The sequence below is a fragment of the Vigna unguiculata genome, chromosome 3 (assembly GCF_004118075.2).
Source record: "Vigna unguiculata cultivar IT97K-499-35 chromosome 3, ASM411807v1, whole genome shotgun sequence".
Lineage (NCBI taxonomy): Eukaryota > Viridiplantae > Streptophyta > Magnoliopsida > Fabales > Fabaceae > Vigna > Vigna unguiculata.
In genome coordinates, this window is record NC_040281.1 from 1,678,056 (window position 1) to 1,704,116 (window position 26,061).

Sequence of the window (26,061 nt, forward strand, 5' to 3'; positions counted from 1 at the left end):
TTGTAAGAAAGTGATTTGATTAAAAAATATTTAAAAGGAATATTTTGATGAAAGAAAATCAAAATTGGTTAACTTTGATATGCTAGAGAAGTTTATTCAAAATATCAGCTAAAATAATTATTAAAAGTTGAATTATATAGTGACTTTGTTATGATAATAATTTGTTGATGCGTTTGAATTATCATAAGTGGAGAACTTGAGTGTTTTAAATAACTTTTGAGAAGTGAAGAAAAAGACTTATGATGTAGTGAAAATTTTCAAGGACAAAAGAGTTTTTGAGATGAGGTGAAGGATGAAGTAAAAGACTAATTTTACGTTTCTAAAATACAAAGTTAAGTTAGTAATACAAATTTTTAGATATACAAAGAATATTGATTTTAATAAGAATTTTTCATCTGTGAGGAAAATGTCACTCATTAGAACTAATTAATCTTTTGAAAGAGTTTACTAAGAAGATTCAGCAACAATAAAATATAAGTCAAATTTACATAAGAGATCTAACTAATGAAATATAAGTTGAATTTACATAAGAGACCTAACTTTAACTTGAAAAGAGACTTAACTTTAACTTCAAAAAAAAAAACCTTCAAACAATGAGTTTAGACTTAGTTGTATTCACAATATTTTTTCCAAGATTTTTGACGCAACAAAACACTTACATCTTACTTTTCCTCTTTTTTTTTTCTTATTTAAAATTTCTGTATTCCCTTTAATTTATCACATTAATTTTTACTTTCTTTTTTGATTCTTTCTTATTTTAAAAATACAAATATAATCATGTATTTGTTTATATAAAGGTTCATGTTACACAAATATGTAGGTCACAACTCATTTTCAAGATTCGGGAACAAGACAATTACACGGTTCCTCCTTAAATGCGAAGGATATTTAATGTAAGTTGTTTCGCTTTTTCTCTTTATTTAAGGCATTTTTTAGTTCACCACGTTACTTTTTACCTTCTTTGTTTATTTTAACGATTATTTCTTATTTATAAAAATATAAATATAACTATACATTTATTTATTTATACAGTTCAACACATCACGTCACAAAATGAGTTCATTATAAATCAAGTTACATTCAAATAATTTATGTAAACGTGAATATAGTGTTAATTTGTTTAGATTAAAAAAGTTATGACATTTAAAAAATTCTTATTTCCTTGAATTTTAAAGACAAAAATCATAAACTCTAAAGAATTCATATTTTACATAAAAGCTACCTGTGAGAGTAAACATTTATTTATTTTTCGTTTCGAAAAAGAGATTCTATTATGCATCCGATATAATACTTCAACATATTCCTTCACCTTATCTAAAGTTCTCTTTTTCTCTTACCCTCTTATTTTTTATTTAGACTTGAACTCTTCTAAACCACCACCATCCTCGATATCCTCTGAACCAAAGAGGCTCAGATTATGTTCTTGTACGGTGTCACGGTACACTCCTATCGTGTTAGGTTTTATAAGGAGGGGTTTCACTGGGGAGAACAACACCAATGAGACCTGAGCCCAACTCATAAGACACTGACACCACTTTCAACCCAAAACCTTAAGGCAATGGGTTTATGGGTCTTTATTCTTATATAGTGCTCTACTCTCTCATTTCTAGCCAATGTGGGACTTAGAATCACACTTGGATTCCTAACAATCTCCCCCTCAAGGGTGAGTCCCTTCAACCACATTGGTACACTCCCCCTCCAGCGGAAGCATTCCCAACCACGAGTACCCCTTCTCGTACCGCCGTTCATCTTAACGGGACACGCTTACCTGGAACCCTTGTCAGGAAGACTTTCGATACAGGGACCATACTGTACTCGTCTGAGCCGGCCCTCCAGCGGAAGCATTCCCAACCACACGAGTACCCCTTCTCGTACCGAGTACCCCTTCTCGTACCGCCGTTCATCTTAACGGGACACGCTTACCTGGAACCCTTGTCAGGAAGACTTTCGATACAGGGACCATACTGTACTCGTCTGAGCCGGCCCTCCAGCGGAAGCATTCCCAACCACACGAGTACTCCTTTACTGTACCGCCGTTCTTCTTAACGGGACACGCTTACCTGAAACCCTTGCCAGGAAGACTTTCGATACTAGGACCATACTGCACTCGTCTGAGCCGATTTTAACCATCGGCTCTGATACCACTTGTTAGGTTTAAGAGGAGGGGGTTTCACTGGGGAGATACAACACACCAATGAGACTTGAGCCTAACCACATAAGATATTGACACCACTCTCAACCCAAAACCTTAAGGCAATGGGTTTATGGGCCTTGATCCTTATATGGTGCTCTACTTTCTCAATACTGGTCAATGTGGGACTTAGACTTACACTTGGATTCCTAACATATCGCTCTACCCAATTAATAAAGCGAAGTTAATGAAATTAAAGTAAAGTTTGAAAGAGAATAAAATCACTGAATATATGTTCCAACATACAGATTTTTGTTCCTAATCCCCCTACGTACCTATGCTATATATCCCACTACTCCACCGTCCATCCAAATAACCAACCTTAGCATATTATTTATATTGAGGACCTTGTTACTTCTCTTTGAACAAGACAAGGTAAAAGGGTGATGCTGATTTGTGATGAGACACAAATGTTAGATTTACCTTGGTAAAGAGCAATCAATTTATGTCCCTCATGTCACACTCTTCTCTTTCTCAACTTCACCTTGTAGTTAATCTAGCAGCTGGCACACCATCATGATTGCACATACTTTACTGATGTAGGGGAAAAGAATAGGCCATGGGTCCAGTATTATTAGACCACCAGGGTGAAATTCCCATCTCCTGATTTCATGCTACAAGAGAAGAGTATGCTCAATGGTAATCAATAAGTTTGAATAATTCATGTTTGATACAGTCATCTTTGATTAGACTTTAAATTTAATTCAATTGTTTCAAATAAAGGTGACATTAATTATTCTGTGACAGAGATTAAGTGAATTAAAACATAATTGAATCGTGACACTTAAACTTATATTATATTTTTAAAGAAAAAGAGTTACATTCTGACTAATAACTACAATTTTTTATCTAACTATTATTTTATTTCAAATTAACGTGAAACTTTCTACAACTCATACTAATACATTACTACCTGGAGGCTTTTAGAGTTATATCTGAAAATTCATCTGTGGTACGTAGGTGACAAGATTAAGGACGTTGATATGACCCTACTCTGTGGTAAAAGGATGAATGTGAATTCCATTTAGCAGAAATAAGACCTGACTTGGGTAGTGGTGTGCTTGGATTGCACTCACATCACAACATAGTGTAACATTCAACCTTCCTTTTGCCACGCCATCAATAATAATTTCAGCTCCTAAAATGATGTTATATGTTTAAATTTTGAATGTGTTGTTTGTTTATGCCCTGCGATTCAACACTACACAGTGTTTTTATTGTGGCAGTACATCCATGCGCAATGAAGCCCCAGCCACTCCATACACGTGAAAGAACACACGCCTTTGCATGATGGGACTTTCTTACTTTTGCGTATTATTATCATTCTTAAGATCTTACTCTCACAACATTTTTTTTTTCATTCACGAAGCCCCTCCCCCCTGACTGAAAAAACAAACCAATGATGAAAAGTTTGGATGTGATCTCTGATTGACGTGGAAAGAAGATGGTTCACTCTACCTACCTTAGTTAATCTTATAACTCTTTACCATTGCATTTTTACACCCACGCTGGTAATTAAATTATATACATTGTGAAAAAATAATGCAGAGATGATATACTCAACCCCACTCATATGCACACACATACATAACTTTTTTTAAATTTTCTTGTTACTTATTTCAGTAAGGAGCATCTTAGGAAGCGATTGAAATTGTGGGGCCTAGTTTCTGTGATGTAGTGCATCAAATGTGCAGAGAGTGGCATTGTTCATACAGGAATATGATTGTCCATTTAGGACTATAAAATTAAGAAAAAAGGTAGGTTGGGACTCCACTTGTGTTTTATCAAATCCCTGATGGGGTCAAGGGAGTGTTATTTTGAAGATTCATGCTGTCTTCTACCCTTTACTACAAAGTCTTTGGTTCGATTATGACAACCATTTCATACTTTTGAGTTTAACTTTATTCAATTCCCTCTTTCGGAGCTGTAGTTTTTCATAAGCTTTTCTTCCGTTATTTGCTGTTTGTTCTTCTTCTGGCACTTCTTTTTCAGCTTCTTTTACTGATAATAAACAAAACTTCAGAGTTTACATTACAGTCAAAACTAAATCATTGTCTTTGAAAAATATATAATTTTTTTTGTTGTTGTTTATTACAATTGGCAGGTGCAAAATTTATGGATAAATAGATTCGACCAGGGCCTCCATAGAAAGCTAAAGTTAGAATGAATGAGGATTATTATGAGTTACAGTGGATTATTCTAATATTCTACAGAAATTGAATGGTATAGTTGAGTAGTGAGAAAAGAAGAGATTAGGATCCTCACAAGTGCTAGTTAAAAAGCTGAGGCTTATCTTATTATCCAGTTATGACCGTGGCATGAGTGTAGGCAAAATGCATGACAAATTGGACCCCACAAATTGACACGACCATGGAACATAGGATTGTGATGGAGATTTAATTGGGCTTGGCCTAACTAACCCACAAGCACAAAAATTCTCCTCTTAATAGTTAACACTGTCCTATGTTTGGATTTATACACATGATTGCCATCATCATGGTTTTGTTCAGAGAAGGGTAAAAAAAAAGTGAGAAATATTAGAATTGAAATTTAAACTTAATTCAATTTTATAAAATTGACTTATAAAATAAGATTTATACTTTATTTATATATTATAAAATTATCTTATTTTTGTCAATAATTTTCACTACTGAAACTCATAAACTACAACACAGAATTTTCATTTTTCAATAATAGAATCCATTCGGGGATGTTATAAGCCTCCTATTCAACCCACTTTAGTATCTTTTGTTTTTCTACCAAAACAATAATGTATCACTCAATAAAAAAATATTTTCGATTAATAATTTAATGTCCACATTGGTTATACAGTTTTGTGAAAAGATTTTACCCTCGTGATGCATAAAAACTGTAGTTGTTTGATAATTGAATTAGAGGGTGTTTAAGTTTAAAGTTATCTATCTAGTGTTTTGTTTCGGTTTCCTACTTCTTTAGATTGAGTTTAAATCTTAATCCCCGATCTTAAATGCATAACTAACTCATTAAATCTTATTTTTTACTATTATTTTCCTTTATTACATTTTCTAGTCTCAAATTCAAACAAAGCAACAAGACTTTTTCTTGGAAATAAAGTGAGGGTCTTCTTCCATTATAGATTAATATTATCCTTAGACCTCGTGATACCATTTATATCTTCTCAAACTTTTATAATACTATTAAACTTTGTAGCATCAAATTATGCGTTGACACTCAAGTAAAATCATTGTCAACTTGAATACTATGATGCCTTTTATATATATTCAACAATTGGCATTCTCAATTGCGGCAAAGAAAATAATCAACACAACACTTCAAACTTTAATATGTATATACTTCACCCAAAGTTAAATAAAATTTTAAAAATTAATGTGATTATTATTTAAAAATATGTTAAACCCAAAGAGTTATCGATCATTATCAGTTTGATAATGATAATGTCATTTTTTTCTATTATTCTTATAACAAAATACTTAATAGATTTCATTCATATTATTAATAGTAAGTATAACTATTTGTAATATACCTTAAGATCAATTATACTTATTTTATATATATATATATATATATATATATATATATATATATATATATATATATATATAGGTATACTTTCGTAACCTATATCATCCATTCACTTCTCATTCATATTATCATAACTACATATACAATTCATTAAACTTTTGCAGGGACATAGGTATAGACTACAAATAAATCTTCATAAGAAATGATGTATACCAAGGAACATATATTGTCTTTCAAAAAAAAAAAAATCATATATTAAGAGTTTTATAATGTATGAATATTTTTACCATTTAATCATACTTAAACTTAATAGATTCAGGTTAAGTTTAAGACAAAAATTTGGAAATCATAGCATTTTAATGTACAATAAACTCTCGTTCAACTTATCATCACTTAGGATTTGAATCTATATGTGATTTAAAACACTTAGTAAAGTCAATGTATTTCTATTACAAGTTTCACTACTTATATAAATACAAATAATAATTTACATCTCATCTCAAATTTGTGACTTTAATATATTTCATTAATATATATCACAAATATATAGATTTCAACTCAAAACATATTTCATCTTTCATTATACAAAATTTAGGTAGAACATTTCAAAATTTTCATTTCATCATGTTTATCATCAATGACATAAAATTATAATCTCTTTTTATCAACATATATATTACAATTCATTGAGAGTTACACACACAGTGTACAAATTATGGTATTCATTCCTTTCAACGATTCAACATTTTGTTCATACAATACACTGTTAACTAGTAATGTTTGTAAAACGATATATTAACTATATTTTAAATATAGAATCACAATCGAAAATCTCTAACAAAAATATCATCGCATATACTCTCCATTCCAAAACTCAACACTTTGCATATTCTCCAACAATACATATTTCTTGAACAAAAGTTAAAATGTCATGACAAAATTACATCTATCTAGATCATTTATTCTAAAGTAAACTATAACCAATTTTCCTTACTTAAAAAATTTAATAATTTAATATCAAATTTCAAAAAGTTCTGACTTTAATACAAAAAGCTAAAACTACTTTAATATAAAAAATTCCAAACCAACGGTTTGTTATGTCAATAGACTAACAAATATTCATCTTCTCACCCCTGCATGCAAATGTTAACGAAAAAAACAGTAAAAAATTACAATAAACACAAATTTGACTAAGATGATATTTTTTACTTTTTATTTTCATCATCAAAAAAACATAAATTTGGTATAATGTTAGATGAAAGAGAAATGAGAGAAAGGTTGTAGGATCGATAAAAAAAAACGCATCATCTTAAGAAAAAATAGAAAAAATGTGGTTTTAAAAAATAATATTTTTTTATGAAAAAGGTTTGGCCAGTTTAATTATTTTATTATAATTTTTTAATTAAATTAATATTAAATATTATTAAGAGATTCGAACTATATGCTATTAAGACTAATAATTTTGTGATTTCAAATTAATTTTGAATCAACAAAAAATTCTGAACATTAACCTTTTGGTGTCAAAGATATACACTATTTATTTAAAAAGTTGTCAGTGTAAGATTATTTGATTTACCAAGGATCCAGTGGCTGAACTTTGACTTTTAATTGTGTAACCGTTAAAATATTATTTTTAATGCTAAGTGCTTCATAAAAAAAAAAAATCACAAATGCATAATTCAAATAGATTAGATTTTGTTTGCTTTTTGTCTAACTATGATTTGTGAGAAAAATAGTACTTAAGTGGAAACTCAATGTCAGAGAGTTAGGAGACAGCATACAAGTTCCTCCATTATCTTGTGGCTAACTATGGTCTTCCATTAAAAATTTTCAGGAATATTTATATATATGTGAACAATGTTCAATTAAAAAATAAAAAATATTTTAATCATTCTACACCTTAAAAAAAAAAAAAAAAAAACCTACGTTATGATGCGTAAAGAGAAAGATAACATGTGTATGAAGTCAAAATAGACAACTTTTTGTACATGATATTTAATATCTGAGATCATTAATATATGAAAACACAATAACTACTTTTGAAATCAACATTCTTATTTCATTTTATTAAAAACAGAAGAAATTGGTTACCGACTAATTAACAGTATGTAGCAATAGAACATAACTTTCTTTATATATTTCTCATTTTTATGCATTAGAAAACCTGTTTCAATGTTATTGATTGTTTATGACTCTTCTCACTTGCTTGTTTAAATTTAATTGAAATACATAAGTATTTAAGCAATCATATATTTATATTATTAATGAATAATTATATGTCAAAGGTTATAAGTTTTTCATTTGTTAAAATCATAATTATTATAAAGAAAAAGAGACACCGTTCCCTTCTCAAAGTAACGGCGTTTTGTCTCCCACCAACCCGTATTTCTCGTGAGGACTTCTTTTGGTGAGTATGTTATTCCATTCATTGGATATATTTTTCTATGTAAGTTTTTTATTTCAAAATTTTTGTTTTGTTTTTTTTTTTAAATGGATAAAATGTTTGAAGATATATAAAAGAATGACATTGTTGTTGTTCAAAAATAATTTAAATACAACTTCTTTTAAAATTCAAGAACGTCCCTAATGTTCTTTATAGCTTCCATAACTTATTGTGCACTTGTGAACAAATAGATATAAATATATTACTTTATAAATCCTGCGATAATATGTCAGGTAAAATTATTTTAGATTTATTTCAATAATATGTTTAGCCTTTTTAAAAAACTTTGTTATGTAAATTTTGTTTTGGACTTTCTTTCTTTTAATTACTGCTATCGTCCTATATTTTGGCTTGTTTAATTATTTCAAAGAAAATTTTCTATGTATTTTTTATAGTATTATTTTGTATTAAAATATATGTTCAAAAAAGAGAAGGAAATTGGTTCTTGATATACAGATAAATATTATTGTATATTACACTTTTTTCTCTGGTATTTCAAATTAAAAATGCTTGTTCTCAGGAAGGATTTTAAGAGAAGCTGATACTTTATGTTATATATTTTTTATAACTTTAAATTAAATTATCAATGGTTAATCTATCCCAAATTTTGTACATATAAGTTTTCGTACCTTTTTATTTTTTGAACTCAAATAATGTCAATAAAAATATCCTATACATTTTGAAAAATTCTTTAATTAATATATCTGTCCTAAAAAAATGGTATGATAATTATTTAAACCTTACAAGATAGATTATAAAGTAAATTCTTAAAAATTAAGGCCATATTATTATAATCTTTTGTTGAAATTGATTATTTTTTCCTTGCATAAAAATAATATATATATATATATATATTTTAATTTTATTTGACTTTATTCAAGTTTTTTTATTCTTCTATAATTATATTTGCAACTTTTTTATAAAGTACAATCATTTAACCCTTTTTATGTATTGGGGTTTTTGTCCTTCCCATGTCTCTACGGGCTATGATTGTCTTTGAGCAATGCTTCAAGACAAAGTAGTAAAAATAATGTCACAACACCCACAATAGAAATTAGTTACGAGTGGATTTTATCTTTATCAATATTAATATTATTACTTTCTCTATTATTGTTTTTTCTTTATGAACATATGAATTTCTTCCTTTTTCATTAGTTGTCACTTTTGTTGTATATGGTATTGGTTTATTTTCTCTTTATCGTCCTCTCCGACTCCAATGCATGTTAAACAAACTTTTGTTTTTCTTTTGTTCACGAGAATCTAAGAAGCATAAGAGCCAAAAAAAACTCTGAAGGTGGCTACAGTGAGAGATTAATTTATCTTTGAGAGGCATGAAAATTTGGCTTTTCGAGAGAGACACTGTTCGTTCCATCATTTTCTTTGATTCCTCACTCCACCTTTCCACCCTCACTGTCTCACCTTTCTTCCATGCAAACCAACCTACCCAAACAGCATCTTAGCTTTTTCGTGCAAATTAGCACATTCTACAAAGCATAATAACAACACCTATAAACTATATACACAAACAAAATTTCAAATTTATATTACTTTTAGTTTTTTCTATTATCTCTCTATATCACCTTTATTTATCTTGAGATCCCCAATATATTTTCATAGACACTGTAGAACTTGTCAAAGGGAGTAACTATGGTTAACAAAATCTTATCTTCTGAATATTAAGTATATCTCTTACAGTGTTAATATATTCAAATTAAATTGAGTTTTAATTCTATTATTTAATTTAGCACTCTTATTGTTTTCCTTTTTAAGTTTGATTTATCAAGGATGATTGTGTGGGAAACTAGAATAAGTGTGAACATTATTGAACTGGTATGGTTAGATATCATTTTGTATGTAACACACATTCTTCTTTATTTTTAGAGAAGATATGTATAAAATAAGCAAAGTATGGCGGATACTTTGTGTGGATTGTCGGAGTAGTTGGTCACAAAAAGGTTCACACAAATTTATAAAAAAACTAAAAAGGAAACACAGCCTTCAAAGAATTTTTTTTAAAATTTGTAGAATAAAGCGGAAACAGTTCCGCGTTTTCTTTTGCAAACCGCATCCTCGTTCTTTGTTTAATGTTGCCACTTCCCTGTCATTTTTTTTTGACTCCCTTGAATGCAATTGGTTAACACTACTTAACAGAGCAGAGAGAAAAGCTTCCATCACTCCTTCACTCACATAACATCACAGCACAAATATATCTTTCTTTCTACTGTGGTGTTGTGATTATTTAATTCCATATATTCTCTCTTTCTCTCTCTCTTTCTTGATTTGTGTTGTGAAACAGTTAAAAGTGGAGTTGATGTGTGAGGCATTGGAAGAGGTTCCTTCAATGAAAGGAGGTTGCGAAGAAGGGTTGAACCTGAAGGCCACTGAGCTAAGGCTTGGGTTGCCAGGGCGTGAGTCGCCGGAGAGGGAGGGCGTGTTTAAGAGTGCGGTGGTGTCTGGGGCCAAGAGGGGCTTCTCCGATGCCATTCACGGAGGTTCTGGAAACTGGAATGGTGGATCTGAAGTGGGTTTGGGAAAAGATGCTGTCTTGTTCTCTGCAAGGGGAACTGTTAGTGCTGCTAAGTCTCTCACACTCACTGCAACAGACTGCACCAACCAGCCAACTGCTTTGGGTGCTTCTGCTCTCAAAGAAACTGTTCCACTCTCTCCAAAACCATTGCATGAGAACAAACCTCAGATTTCTGCTCCAGCTGCCAAGTATATATTTTTCTTTACCCTTGGTTCTTGCTATTAACTATTAGATAACTGTCTATGCTGCTTAATATTTTTTGTTGCATTGTTTCTTTTTCTGTTTTATTTTATCTTAATCTGTTGATGTTGGCTCGGACTTTATTAAATTGTTTTATGTGTTTGTCTTGTCTCTGTTCAGTGTTTATAGTTTTTCTTTGTGTTTTCAAGAGGTTGGATGCAAGATGTTTTTTTCTGGTGGTACAGTAAGTGGATAAGCTAATCTTTTTCTTTCTTTCTTAGTTTTATGTTGTAGTCAGTTGGAATTTATCCTCAAGCTTTGGTTTCTAAATCGTTTTTTGCCATGTTGGTTGGCGTTGCGTGATCCATGTAGTTTGAATTTATTCCTTCTACTAGGATTAAGAATCATGTTATAGCTATTTTGGTTGTTCCACAACTTTTCTTGGATGTCTTGGTTGGTTGTCTGTGATCTTTGGTTTTGGTATATGATTGAGATTTCAGTTGTCCAAATATCATCTACTTTTTGAAGAAAATTGACCCTATCATTGTGTAATTTGTTGTTGTTTGAATCAGAGCGCAAGTTGTGGGATGGCCACCAATCCGTTCCTTCAGGAAGAACTCAATGGCTTCTCAGCCTCAGAAGAATGAAGATGCTGAGGCAGAAGCCAAGTCTGAATGTCTTTATGTTAAAGTGAGCATGGAAGGTGCCCCATACTTGAGGAAAGTGGATCTTAATAGTTTTGGCACTTACAAGGAACTCTCTTTGGCACTCGAAAAGATGTTTAGTTGTTTTACAATCAGTGAGTTCCTTTCTACTTGAAGAAAATGGTTTTCATATAACTAATTTCAATTCAAAAAGATAATATGATGAAATCGAATTTTATGAAGTTTGTGTAACATATTCTGATGATGTTTTTACTGACAAGATCAGGTCAATGTGGCTCTTATGGGGTTTCTTCCAGTCGAGAAAAATTAAGTGAAAGTAGATTGATGGATCTTCTCCATGGTTCAGAATATGTTCTTACTTATGAAGACAAGGATGGAGATTGGATGCTAGTTGGTGATGTCCCCTGGGAGTAAGTGCAATTTCATTCCTTAATTTTTTTGTTCTGTTTAAGGAAGCAAATCTAAAGTGATTTGAACTGTTGTTTTAGGATGTTCACTGAATCTTGCAAGAGGCTGAGGATAATGAAGAGTTCTGAAGCAATTGGGCTAGGTACCTCCAAAATTAATCTCTTATACTCTGTTTTCCTTCATTTATATAGTTGTAGAATTGGGAAAAACTCGTCCATTCACCCAGAATTATGTATTATTATTTATGGTGTGTATGTTTATTGTTTTACCTATTGATCTGAGTTGTGATCACTGCAGCACCTAGGGCCGTGGAAAAGTGCAAAAGTCGTAACTAATACAATGGTGTATGGTTTCGAGGTGTGACCCTGAAGGATGAAAGATGAGATTTAAGCATATAATACCTTATTTCTTATGTATAATTCTATATAGGAGATTGGGGTGTCCTAAACTTTTTAGGGGACAAGTTATATTGATGACAACATGTTATTAGTTTTTGTTTTAGACGTCTATATCATTTTGATGTAGAGGTTTAAGGTTTTAGGTTGTTGTTCTCCCACACTTCAATTACAGTCATTAAGCCTTAGTATGTAAATTTTGTAGTAACCTCTTCCCCTTTCTCTGTAAGAGAGCTTTTGTTTGTCTTGCCAAACTAAGAAAAGAAAGTCACACTTTCTATATATGCATTTCACCACTCCTATATTGTAAAGTTAAATACTTATTTTTAATCGATAGTGTTTTTCAAAATTATTTCCATTCTCATCGACTTATATGTAATTTTTTTTATTCCCTTAAACGTTTTTTGATTTTTTTTTTAAGTTAAAATCTTTACATGCTATATCCAATTAAACATTTTTTCTTTCTCAAATGAGTTGAACATTAATACTATTCTAATCTTTATCGAAATTTAAGTTTAACTTCCAGAAATAAAATAAATCAAACCTCCACTTATTTCGTTTTATTTTTTGAGCTTTTGAAGTTGCTATACTATATTAATTTTATAGATTTTTCATGTCATACATTGTCGTATCAAAGTATACTATTTTTTCATTAGATTTCTAATTTTTTTATTAATATTTTATCATTGTTTGGGATTAAAAAGAATATTAGGAACCTCACTTTACTGAACATCCCCTCTTCACTTTGTTATCGGTTGAGATTAAAACTATTAGTGTTTCCAACATCATCAATATGTGATTATTCAGTCATTTTTCATTAATGAAATTTGTTTCTGCATTCCTTTTATAAACATAAACATATGTAAATATACCTAACTTGTTATTATTAAGTTCAAAGAACTCAAATATATTAGTTTTATGAACCAAGGTAAAGTATACATATAATACGAATTTTTTCAAATCTAGAATTTTTTTTTTCTAAATTTTTAGTATTGGCTCTATGTTTGTCTTTAAAAAAATTTATTGTAATATATTGACAAAGTTTATAATATATTTTAAAATCTAAAAAAAGTATAAATCAATTTATTTTGAAAATGAAGCAAAGAAATAACATAAAAAAACTCCACATAAAATCCAAATTCAAATGTTTAAAATAATCAATATCATATATATTACAAGAAAATGTTTCATTAAAAATCAATTTTAGTGACTAAATATTATTACTCACCATAATGACCAATTTAAAATAAAAAATTATTGGTTATTAAAATAGTCACAAGAATAAAAAATTATAATTGTTCTCTAAATTGGTTTCTAAAATTTAGTTATCAAGTTTTTAGTTACAAAACAAAATTGGTCACTAAACATTAGTTACCTATCTTTTTGCTACCAAAGAGATTGATTTCTAAATTAATTTCTAATTAATTAGTAATAAATTTATCAATTATTTATTTATAATAACAACTATTTTATTAATCAATAATTTTTTATTTTATAAATTGGTATCTAAATTAATCCGTATAATACTAACAACTTTTAATCTCTAAAAATGTTGTTAATGAGACATTATAAAATTTAACATGTAACATTCAAACATAAATATAAATTCACGTTCTTACATAAATAGCTGATAACACTTTTTTTTCCCACAGAATCAGTTCTTAATGTTAGTTTTTGTTAATAAAAAATTCCAACCTACAATTTCTCCCTTTTCGTTCATTATTTTTACCACAATCAATTTAATATACTTTAATATGACAACATTTTACATAATGTAATCATAGGAACATATATTTAGAAAAGTTTCTATAAATATTTTAGAAAAGAAAAACTGTATAATTTTATTTTATTTTATAATAAAAAAATATTTTATTTTATTTATGAAGCATTTATTGAGAAGTTTCTTTAAGTATATTCAAATAATATTTATCATCCCAACTGACAAAACCAAAATCACAGCAAAATAGCTCGTCATGCGTGCTTTACAGCCCAATAATTTAATGAGTTGGGCTTTTCAATTAAAAGCCCAAAGTATAACCGAGCCGTATAATGAATTGTGTTCAAGTTTGAGCTTAACAAAAATTAAGAGGCCAATTTAACATTACTGAAAACTTATTTTACATCACAATAAAACACCAAAAAAGAAATTAAAGTTAATTTCTGAGCACCTTATTGTAGGTGTAATTTATTTTATATTATCAACTAATTATAAATCAAGTTACGTATGACTTTCAAACTAATTATCATATGAAATTAATTTGTTGTGTCTAGTTGAATTTCACAGAATACGTGATGTTATAAACATTTTTTTTTTCAAACCGGAAATACTTTGGTGATTCGAGGGCTATAATAAGTACAACCTAAGTTTCACAAAATTGGTCCGTGGAATGATTGATATTTTGAAACCTAACAAATATTTATACATATTTTACATCAATTATTTTCCTCTTTTTTTAACAAATACAAAAATTAACTTTTTTAATGACAAAAGTACTCTTAAAAATGGACTGTGAAGTGATACATACAATGTAAAAAAAAAAACATTTTCCTTGATTAAAATGCTTTAATAAGACATAGATACTCCATCAATCATGATCATTAATTTTGTACAATTGGATTATCAAATTATTTGGTAATTGGTGAAATTTTCATAGGCGAACAATTGGGAGCAGAGAGTTGAAAATAACGTAGAAGATTAAGAATAAAGTTCTTTAGTTTAAAGGAATTATTAAGGAGAAGAGTTAAGGAAAACTGGTGGGTCTTAGATTTAAAAAAATCCCATACTAAAATATACAGAAATTGAAGAAAAATGTTCATAGGACTAATTGGTTGTTTGTTAATTATGGTGTAGACAGATTTTTTTGGTGAAAGAATTCATCTTTGTTAATTATGGTAATTTAATTAAGATTTGTTAATTATAAATTTGATGTTTATATTCATGTGTATCATCTCACGTAAAGAGTATATTTTTGTGAATGGTTTAGAAATGCTTATTGTAATATTGTTGGTTTGTAGAAAAGGTTTCATATTAAAATAATTATTTGAGGAATGAAATTTGAAATTATTCTTTCGTTGAGTTACTAAATTTGAAGATGATTTTAATTTTAATTTGAGGAATTTCTTATATTAGATTGTGCTGAAATTCAATGAATTATTTGCATTATTAGTTGATGGACCTTTTACATATTGGAATTGAATTCAAGTGAATGGATTGAGAATAGTATAAAACTATGAAAGGTATTAAAGTGTAGACGAATTCTATATCATAGCGATGATGTAGATGCTACCCATTGAGCCAATCATCAAGATCTTCCTACATTATTGGTTTCGTTTTTCGTAGATTTTACCAAATCCACTTAACTAGATTTAAGAAGCAATTAACAGTTTACGATTGTATAGGATATGTCGCTAAGTACTTTTCTGTCATGTTCTTCATATTTTAGAGAAAAAAAAAGTTGTATTATTATTATTATTATTATTATTTTTAACTCGCACAAACACAATTGGAATGCAATAAAAGGACATAAAAAACTGCAAAACCAAGATATGGGAAGCTATAAAATTGAATAGTGTGATCACATGCATGCATGGAGGGAAATCTTTATGGGAAAGTATGCATTGGTTATGTTGGGTAAGGTAAAATCTAAGGATTAATTCAACAACCTCATAATCAATAAAATAATGGATGAGCATGTGTGGAATGACATCATGGATCGCTGTGCTAGAGATCATTGCGTTAAATTAATACTCTCTTCTTCAAACACAACTTTAAAAGCAGATACTTTCTTTTATTCAAAATCAGAACAAGTCTCAATGACACGTGAAAAGCAGAGGAATTATATGTCATCCATGACTCATTTTGGTTGACTCTTCATGCCTCAACAAATTCTAACTACTATTTTAAACCTCTTCTCTTTGTTTTTGATTAAAAAAGAAAACTACCAAATTAATACTATAGTCTAAAACACAGGTATGTTTTATTTTTGCTCAACACGTGTTTGATGAAATGCTGAAGCTAGAGATTTCTTATGATAAATCGATCATATGGTGCCATAAACTCTGAAAAGCTCGTGTGATGGATAACAGCAAAAGGAATACTATAATTCCCCTGAAAGATTATGCCAGTAACCAATATATACTCGTGCCATTGAATCTTCCCAGTATTTAGCAAACCAAAACTAAATTAAAGTAAAAAAAATGAAGAAAAAGAATCTTATTCTGATGCCCTCCACTACCTTAAAACGCTCCTTTATGGTGTGATTGATCCTTAGGAAGATAAAAGAAGACAGTAGTGTAATGAACATACAGTGCACATAGCAAAGAAATTAAGATCTCAGATACAATCATGTCTGATATGATCATACTCAACTGTATCAAACAATATCTAAGATAGATCATGTGAGCACTTGGGATGTTGGTTTTCTGAATCAATAAATTCTGCATTTATATGCGGTTAGGAGAAAAGGAGGACCACTCACATTAATATTGCCACATTTCCAAGTAATAAGTGGGACCTTACCAAACCAAAAATTTTATATAATCCAAGTCTTGAATTTCTGCAGTTTCTCTCACCATGTGACCCTTTCCTTGTAGTTTCCAAGGACGTGTTCCAGTTGTGCCAATACTTTTAGTTTATTCAAATTTTGAGACTTTTTCTGGTTTTTATATACATTGTGTGAAAATCTTACACCTAAGCAAAACATGTATTCCGTGGACATCGAACTATTGCTTAAGAATCTCAAGAAATAGAGATCTATAGCAGCAAGGTTTTAAGTGGAAGGTAGTTTTTTATTTGGAAATCCAAAACACTTGTTGTGACAGCAAACTCATCAGTTTTAGGTTTATAAAATATGTGCATTTGCCACTTGCTGAAGATGGACTATAGTTTATACCAAGATGCGTAAATTATTTAAGTTACTTTCCTTGTCAACAAAAAGAAAAGCATATTTGATGAATTGTAAAACATGCTTCACTTCAAAGTTTTTATATCTAAAAGCAACTGTTTGATTTATAATCATACAGCATTAAAGCAGAAGCATTTGAGATTTTCAAAAGAAAATCCTATAAGAGTGGAAAGATAGAGCTAGGATTGAAGGGTTAACTCAAGAAATGAAAAGGAGTCAACGTTGATTATGTAATTAGTGATGAGTGGATGATGTTAATAAAATAGATTAAAAAGTTAGTGACAGAAGGGAGATGCATGCATTAATTGTGTGTGTTAACTTAACCATGAGGAGAGGTAGGCTCAAGTTCCCGTGTGTGTGTTAATGAAATCAATAATAATAATACTAATAAAAAAAAAAAAAAAAAGAAGATAAAGCAAGAATCTAATATAATATGGGATTGTGAGGGATTGTGTGTGGATATGGGACCCGTTGGTTGAGTTAGGAAGTTAGCGTTTTGGGTGTGGGAATGGAGTGGAATAATGGAAGGGAAGTTAAGTTTGCATGTGTCCACAAAATCACTAATAGATACCCAAACGTCCTTTTCCACTTTCCTTTGTCTTCCATACATAAGTCGGTTTACGTTATCATTACATATATAACATATGTTTTATCCAATTATTTTCACTTTATATCAAAATTTAACTATATTTATATATTTATATTATTATTAATAGTTTATAACACGTCTTAATATATATATATATATATATATATATATATATAAGTCTAACATAAGACAATTTAAATATTTTTATCTCTTTTCACTTTTTATATATTTTTTAACGATAAAATAATGACGAACACAACACTACTAAAAAATAAATAATTTCTATCAATTTTGTTTTGAAATTTTTTTTATAAAAAATACTTACAAATTTTGTATGAAAAATAATTTACAAAAATTTGTTATCAATTTTTTTTACAAAATATTTTTTATAAAATACTTCACATAAAATTTTGTAAAACATAATTATTCACGAAGGTTATCTGTCAATTAAAATTTTTCTAAAAATGACAAAAATAAGTTTTTTCTTGTAAATTCTTTTAATAAATTTACAAGAAAAGTTCCATAAAATATAAAAAATTTTAGTAATGGAAACACTCACTCTAAAAGAGACAATACTTAGTATATATGATGATCGATAATAATTTTATATTAGACTTGGAATCAAAAATTGATGTACACAGTAAAACTGATAGCCCGATCCTCAGTACTTTAAACCCTCACTTGGTTATTCTCCATGAAGCTCAACTATGAACTTATGTTCTATCACTATTTAATGCAATTTAGTTTGGAGGATGAAAATATGGAATAGAGTTGGCTGTATGTTATCCATTAAAGAAAATTTTAAACAGATAAACAATAAGACAGTGTAGTGGCAGGAAAACAATAGAAAGTAGGCAAAGCGGAAAAGCAGTAGTAGGAGATAAAAGGCAAGAATCTACGGAATACACTATAGAGTAATACTTATAAAAGAATATAAATTGCATTTAGTTTGGAGGATGAAAATATGGAATAGAGTAATAACAAGCAATTAAACAAATCTGTTTCTAATTTAAAACCACTAATTTTTAATTATTTAGTTTTTATCACAGTTAATTTATTAACGATAATTGAAGACTGACTTACTTCAATCGCTCTAAACAGACCAACCCAAAAAATTATCAAAAGAGTTAAATATTTTTCGTAATAAAATGTTATACTAAAATAATTAAGTACAGCATATTATTGTTGATGTTGTTATTTTACATCTTCATCATCAATATAATATAATATTTACATCTTCATCTTCATATTGATTTTATGCATTTTTTTACTACTTTAATAGTGCAAACATATCTCAATTAAAATATACATTAGTAACAGTCAGTCGCAAACAAATAAAATTATCAACTAAAGAATATTTATATAAGACTAATTTGTTATCATGAATCCTCAGTTTAATATTTCTAGATTATCATTTAATTACAATTTTTACACGCGTGGACTCCCTATCGTTTTTTTTTTTACTTGTCTCGTGTTTTTCCTATTACAACACATATTAATCTCTTTCAATTTAGAAATAGTTAAATGGTGAGCTTACAATTTTATACTTCTGAAAGAAATAAAGGTACGTGTAAATTCAACAGAAATTAGTAGTTTTTGTTAGCTTTTGATACACGTTATCTAAGCAGCTGATTATTCAATGCCTTGCATCACAAGGAAGTAGGAGAACTAATTCACACAAGTAATTTCCTTCTACAACATTTTAGACCACACATTATTTTATTAAGAATTTATAAAAACGTCACGACCTTCTTCTCAATATATTTTTAAAGCTTCTAAGGTCAAACATTTGATGTTATAAAGGATTTTAAATAATTAATTAAACCCACTCTTTGCAATGATTTTTTTTATCATAATTTTATTATGAAATTATTAAAATTGTGTAAGTTTTTAAAAAATTGAGGTTAGATAAGTCGTACCATATAATAGCACGACTTCATAACGAAAAAGTTATGATATAAAACAATTTTTTTCCAATGTCAACTTTTGGATAATTTTTAAAAAAATAATAAAAATTGTTGTAGTTTAAAACAACTTTAATTAAAGATAATTATTTTCTTTATCAATCAAAAACAAAGCTGTGTTATATTAGTATGATTTCGGTTAAAATATGTCTTGTGTTCTTTTATTTTATGAATGGTTATCTCTATTTACTCTTGTAAATGAAAATATCATTTTTTTTCTCTTTTCTCTTTCCTTCTTTAATTTATATTTATTATTGCTGATAAAAAAAAACCCTACTTACAATCCCACACAACTAATCTAATTATAAACTAGTTATAGTTCTTTACAACTAATCTAATTATAAACTAGTTATAGTTATAGTTAAAACTAATCAACAACTCCAAAATCTACTAAACCTTGAAAATTTTCAATTCATCTTAATATTCAATTTCAACACAAGTTCAAATTAATCTAAAGTAATGCAAATTTATCAAAACTCCCCTTATTTATCATGTATTCCTTAGAAAATGATAAAAAAACATTACATAACATTAATGAATTTTTAACTTATTTTCATATATCTCCATCTCAATTTATACAGAAAGCATATTACTGTAATCCTACCTTATCACTTCTGCTATGCAAGTGATATATAAGAAAAGAAAAAAAAAAGGTAAGTAAAAGTATCCGAATATATTGAAATTAATATGTTTTACAAATAAAGTTTTGGTGTTGTAATTAACCACATGTATATGGTAACCAGAAATATAATGTTTAAAATTAAAGATGAAAAAACTGGTAAAATAGATAAAAGGAAGATGAAGAAAATAGTTCCAAAGTAAAGAAAATGTCTAAGACAAAAAAACATTAATTAATAATCTTTCGCATCAGTGACATGGTGACAGAAACAAAGATGATCGATGAGATGCTATGTTTTTTTTTTTTTTTTAATTATTTAATTATAAGTCACATCAATGTATCATTTGATCAACAGCAACAGTTCGTTACATGTTTTAATGTCTTAGCAATTATTAAAGTGATATGAAGTGTAATTAGGTATTTTAAAATAATATTATTACATATGAAAAATTTTACAACATACAACATTTTTACTCCAATATAACAAAATCGAATTATCATGTTGAACAAAGAGTGTATTAAATTCATCTAATTTTCTGGATTTTGTATAAAATTAAATTCATTTTTAATTATTTTTTAGTTATGTATTATTATATTTAAATTATAATAAAAATAAATAAAATAAAATTAGTTTAAATATATTTATAAAAAATATACTTTAATAAAATTTTGTTTGAGAAACAACTATTTTTAATAAAAAAAATTCTATAACTTTATTATTATATTTTTTAACTTCCATAAACAAATAAAAAATTACAAACGACCGATTCCTTGTTATACCATTGCAATGCAAACTTGCTGAGGATAATACCAATCATATTTAACTGTTATAAATTACGGAGATATTAAAAAAATATATTTTAAATTAATCAGAAACAAATTTTATAAGGGCACTAGAAAAACAAAAATTCTAAACCATTTAATTAAGTGGCGCGATTCTATTAGTGGTTTAATAAATTTATTTAACTTATGTACCATAAGGAAAGTAATTAAGGCCAAGTTTATGTACACGAGATTTTGGTTTGCTGAAACCATATTATCTGTGGCCACACATTTGAATTAATTTGGTTGTCAATCATTTTACTAATTGAGTTTAATTGTTATCGGTGTAATTCTTTTACATTGTTATAATAATAATAATAATAATAATAATATTTGGTTTTTAAAATATTTTTGAAACATTAGAAAAAATAATTTTCTATGTTATAATTAGTTATTAAGGAGCAACATAAAAAAACAATACCACACTCTTAATGCATTTTAATTAAAGACATACTTATTAAGCCAACATTCACTATATTGAGAATGAAAGACCACCTTTTTTAATTTACAATACTCGAATTTAAACTTACCACAGCGTCAATATAAATATTGCAGATCCAAATCGCGTACTAAATTTTGTACATAGGTCATTTGTAAAATACAATATTAGAAAGTACTACGACCTAAACTTATGGCGCACTCTAGCATTATAATTAATGTGGTGGGTTTTTAATTATCATCCTTAGTTTGATTCCAGGGGAAAAAAGTGGCCAATAATCTGTTTCAAGACTGGGTTTATTAATTAAGTATATGTTTTCATTAAAGTAATGATGAGTTAGTAGACTTAATTATCTTATCGCACTGCTTCGTGGACAATATAATTAATATTACTAGTAATTATCCCAATGAACAAGTCTTAGGGGACCAACATATCTTGAAGTAAATTTTCATATTAGGGAAATCAAATCACCGTTGTAATTTATTCTTTTCTTATTTTCTGAATTAAAAATCACATAGAGTTAATTATTTAATCTATAATTCATTAATTGCTTTCTCATTACATCAAAATAAATCATGCAAAGAGTATACAAGAAATAAACCTTTGTTTTAATAAGTGTAAATAAATAAATGATATAGACAATATTAGATAATGATATGTTTTTCTTTTATCAATATGAAATTTTATCATTTTTTTAATACTAACATTTAAGTGAGGCGTATTCAAATTTTGTGAAGATAAAAAATATAGTAAAAAAAGAGATTTTACTAAAACTAGTAGGTTAGATTCTTTAATAAAAATTGATCGCTAACTAATAATGTAAAATCTTTTTTTCTTTCTTCTGTGTCATGCAGTTCCTTTTTCTCTCAGTTGTTTTCTCTCATATAGTTATAAGATTCTCGTACCATTTTTAAGATTTTGTCATATTATTCAATATTAGTAAATCAAAAGATATTCCTATTCGATCATATTTCATTTTTGCTGCTATAAGAAGTATTTCAACTTTTAATTATTAATAAAAATGTAGTAAATCAAGATCTAAATGGTTTGATATGCATATATTTGTATATACCTAATGATAACTTACAGTTATATTTGTGACTAATTTAACGATCTGTTATAATTATACCGAATATATTAACAAATAGTGTACATATTCATAAACTAAGTCTAAAATTAAATTGCTCGAGTAATGTATATTAAGATTTCAATTGTTTATATATATATATATATATATATATATATATATATATATATATATATATATATATATATATATATATATATATATATATATATATATGTATTTGTATGCTTATGTGAAATTTATTTATTTAAAAAAAAACTATAAGAGTTGTAAATGATTATACCGAGTAGTGAATATTTATACATTTAGTTTCTCTTTATATAAGATGCTGCAAATTGTACATAAAATTAAAAACATAATTATTTGGTAATTTGTTAAAAAAAATAATAGCTTTTTATTCATAAATTTATATTTTCAATAGAGGAAATGTGCAGAACAGTGTCATACACTAATGTATGCTTGAATTTTTTTTTTTTTTTATCGGTGAAGAAATATAAATGAAAGATTGAATCATAATTCTCGAGAGATGGTAAATAAGTTTTAGAGAAACTGTTTTAGAGAGATAGAGGTTTCTTTAATAATAAAATATTCAAGCATTTATTTTATAATTTTTTTTTTGTAGTCTAAAATATTCTCTAATTCTCATTATAAGAGAATTTAAAATAATATAGAAAATATATATTTAACTCCTATTTAGAAACTTTCTCATACTTATTTATTTAAAATTTATTTAAATATAAAAACTCATCTCTTACACAGTTTAAAGAAATATGAAGTTACATGAAGTGTAAATTTTAAGCATTAAAAAAATGAGTTAAAATCTAAAGTTATGATATAAAATATTATTGTTTGAATTAGAATATTAATTTTGTTTAAGTGTAGTAGTTTTGGATGGTAGAGTGTGATTTATGGTGCTTAAGGAAGTAATGACATATTTGGTGGGGTTTGTTGTGATTTGAAGGGGTTCACATGTCTGGCTAACAAATTAGGGATTCTCACTTTCCACCACACAAACAACTCAATATGACCCCACAAATCATGCGTCAAACAGCTCACTTAGATTTGCTATTTCAACTCTTAACTATAACCACATTAATACATTCTTAATATTATTATCATTAATATTACTATTACTATTACTATAATACTATAATATATATCAATACTGTTTAAAAAGGGAACATTAGTTTTACACAACAAATTATATATCCTCTTATGTTTTCATAATATTTCTAAGTACAAAATTAGTTTAATATTTTTATATTTATATTCGTTGTTTCTGTTTAAATTGTATTTGTCATTAAATTTATTTTACTTTTCCTTTGTTAATTAGATGGTTATGGAATTTACAGCTGTGGCTTTTGAGTTTAGTGTGTTATCGATCAGCAGAGACAAATATTGACAGTGAACTAGGAAACCACATGCAAAGTAGAACCCACTTAAAGCTATGTCACATACACAATTAGGTGTAATTAAAATAGTCATATATAAAATTAGTATCTTAAAAAATACAATAGCCGATAAATAAGATACGATTAAAAGATAAATTCAAAATATTTTTTTTACCTTTGAAAAGGGTGTGAAACCAGATTGCAAAATAGAGACAAGAATACAATATAAATAAAATCTTAAATTACTCTTTTATTTTTTTATTTTTTTTTTCAACAGCATTCCTTAATTATTAAAATGTTGAATGCGATTCTTTAATTGTGAAAGTATATCTCATGTGGCCTTTTTCGTCTGTTTTCTCACTGATAACATTATGCCCATTTTTCAACGAATGATGTTAGTTAGAAAGTTAAAGAGAAAATGTCACAATGTATAATTACATAATAAGATTAAATATTTGCATGCATTATATACAATTACACTATTAACCTTTTTTTCTTATAAGAATCAAGAAAGAGACATTAGGTTCCTGTTTATTTCTATTGATAATATGTCTGAAAAATACAATAACTAAAAAAAATGTTACATTTTTTCACACAGAAATGAAAAAAAGTATGTATTAAAAATGATATAATAAACTATATATTTTATCATAAATATTTTAATATATATATATATATAATACATTATTGATTATTATTCATATGTTATTAATATTTATGATTTTAACTATAATAATAGTGACGATGGACTGTTTTAGAAAAAAAAAAGTATATCACTTTCTCCTCAATTTTTTTTATTTAATCTAAATTTCATTCTCGATACTTTTTTTTTCATTTTCCCATTTTTTTTCACTTTTAATTGTCTAATCCAAATAAACAACTAAAGTTTTACCAATTTATTTCGAATCTCTTCATCATTAATTAATTACAATACATTAACATATTTTATATAATACACAATTTTTTAATTATTTAAAAATATCACATTGCGTATTGAGTATCCCCTGTAAAGATATATAAATGTTAAAAAAATAAAATAATCAATGTAATTTATTCTAAATATTTTAATAATAAACAAATTTTTAACAAATTAAATAATAAAATAAGTTTTTAAGTTTGGGCAATAACCATGTTATACTCCTTTTTGCACTATTAAATTAAGTTTTGTTGGACTATTTTATTCTAAAACCTATTATTAGAGTAAACGTTCTTATACATGGATCGTGTCTATAAATCTTTAACATTAATCTAAAATTGTTTAATATTCCATTTATGTGTATTAAAATTAAACTTAATGTATACTTCGATACGAAAGTAAAAACCACTTAATTATCTTTTTGGTCAATTTTCACAAAATTTGAAATGAAAGTTACATTACAGTGATATTATGTAAGTTATAGTAATTACACCAAAATCAATCATTTAAATTGCAAGTTTAATTATAAATCCAGCATGGTCTCTTGAGAATCCCATGTAATCTTTAATTTGAAAAAAAAAATGAAATGAGACGTATTCATCAATATAAATTTAAATTCTCCATTCCAACATAACGATATTTTAACTAAATAATCCCATTTTTTAAAGAAGGAAAAAATATGTTTTTGATCTCTCAAGTTTGACTTCAATTTAGAAATGGTCGAAACTTTGTTACTATTTGGTCCATGTACTTTCAAAAGCATTATTTTTAGTCCCTATTTTTGGACGGTATTAAAAATAAAAAACGGCGTGCTACGTATTATTTAATTTTTTATATATAAAAAAAAACTAGGATCGGCCAGGTCGGCCTGGCCGACGCTTTTCGCAAAAACTGAAAAAAAAATAGGTTTTTGATACCTGAAGTTTGAACTTAATTTGAAAATAGTCCCTAGTTCAAATTTGGTCACAGTTTGATCCCTGCACATGCAAAATCATTGTT

The 26,061-nt window shown here is 27.6% G+C and overlaps 1 protein-coding gene across 1 annotated transcript; it reads left to right on the forward strand.

Moving 5' to 3' along the window:
* The first annotated feature begins 10,241 nt into the window (after nt 1-10,241).
* Nucleotides 10,242-12,683, forward strand: LOC114179354 (auxin-responsive protein IAA27-like). Its single transcript, XM_028065677.1, has 5 exons — nt 10,242-10,871; nt 11,436-11,662; nt 11,794-11,938; nt 12,017-12,078; nt 12,234-12,683. The coding sequence occupies exons 1-5, from the start codon at nt 10,468-10,470 to the stop codon at nt 12,269-12,271; spliced, it is 876 nt and encodes a 291-aa protein (XP_027921478.1). The 5' UTR covers nt 10,242-10,467; the 3' UTR covers nt 12,272-12,683.
* The last annotated feature ends 13,378 nt before the right edge of the window (nt 12,684-26,061 follow it).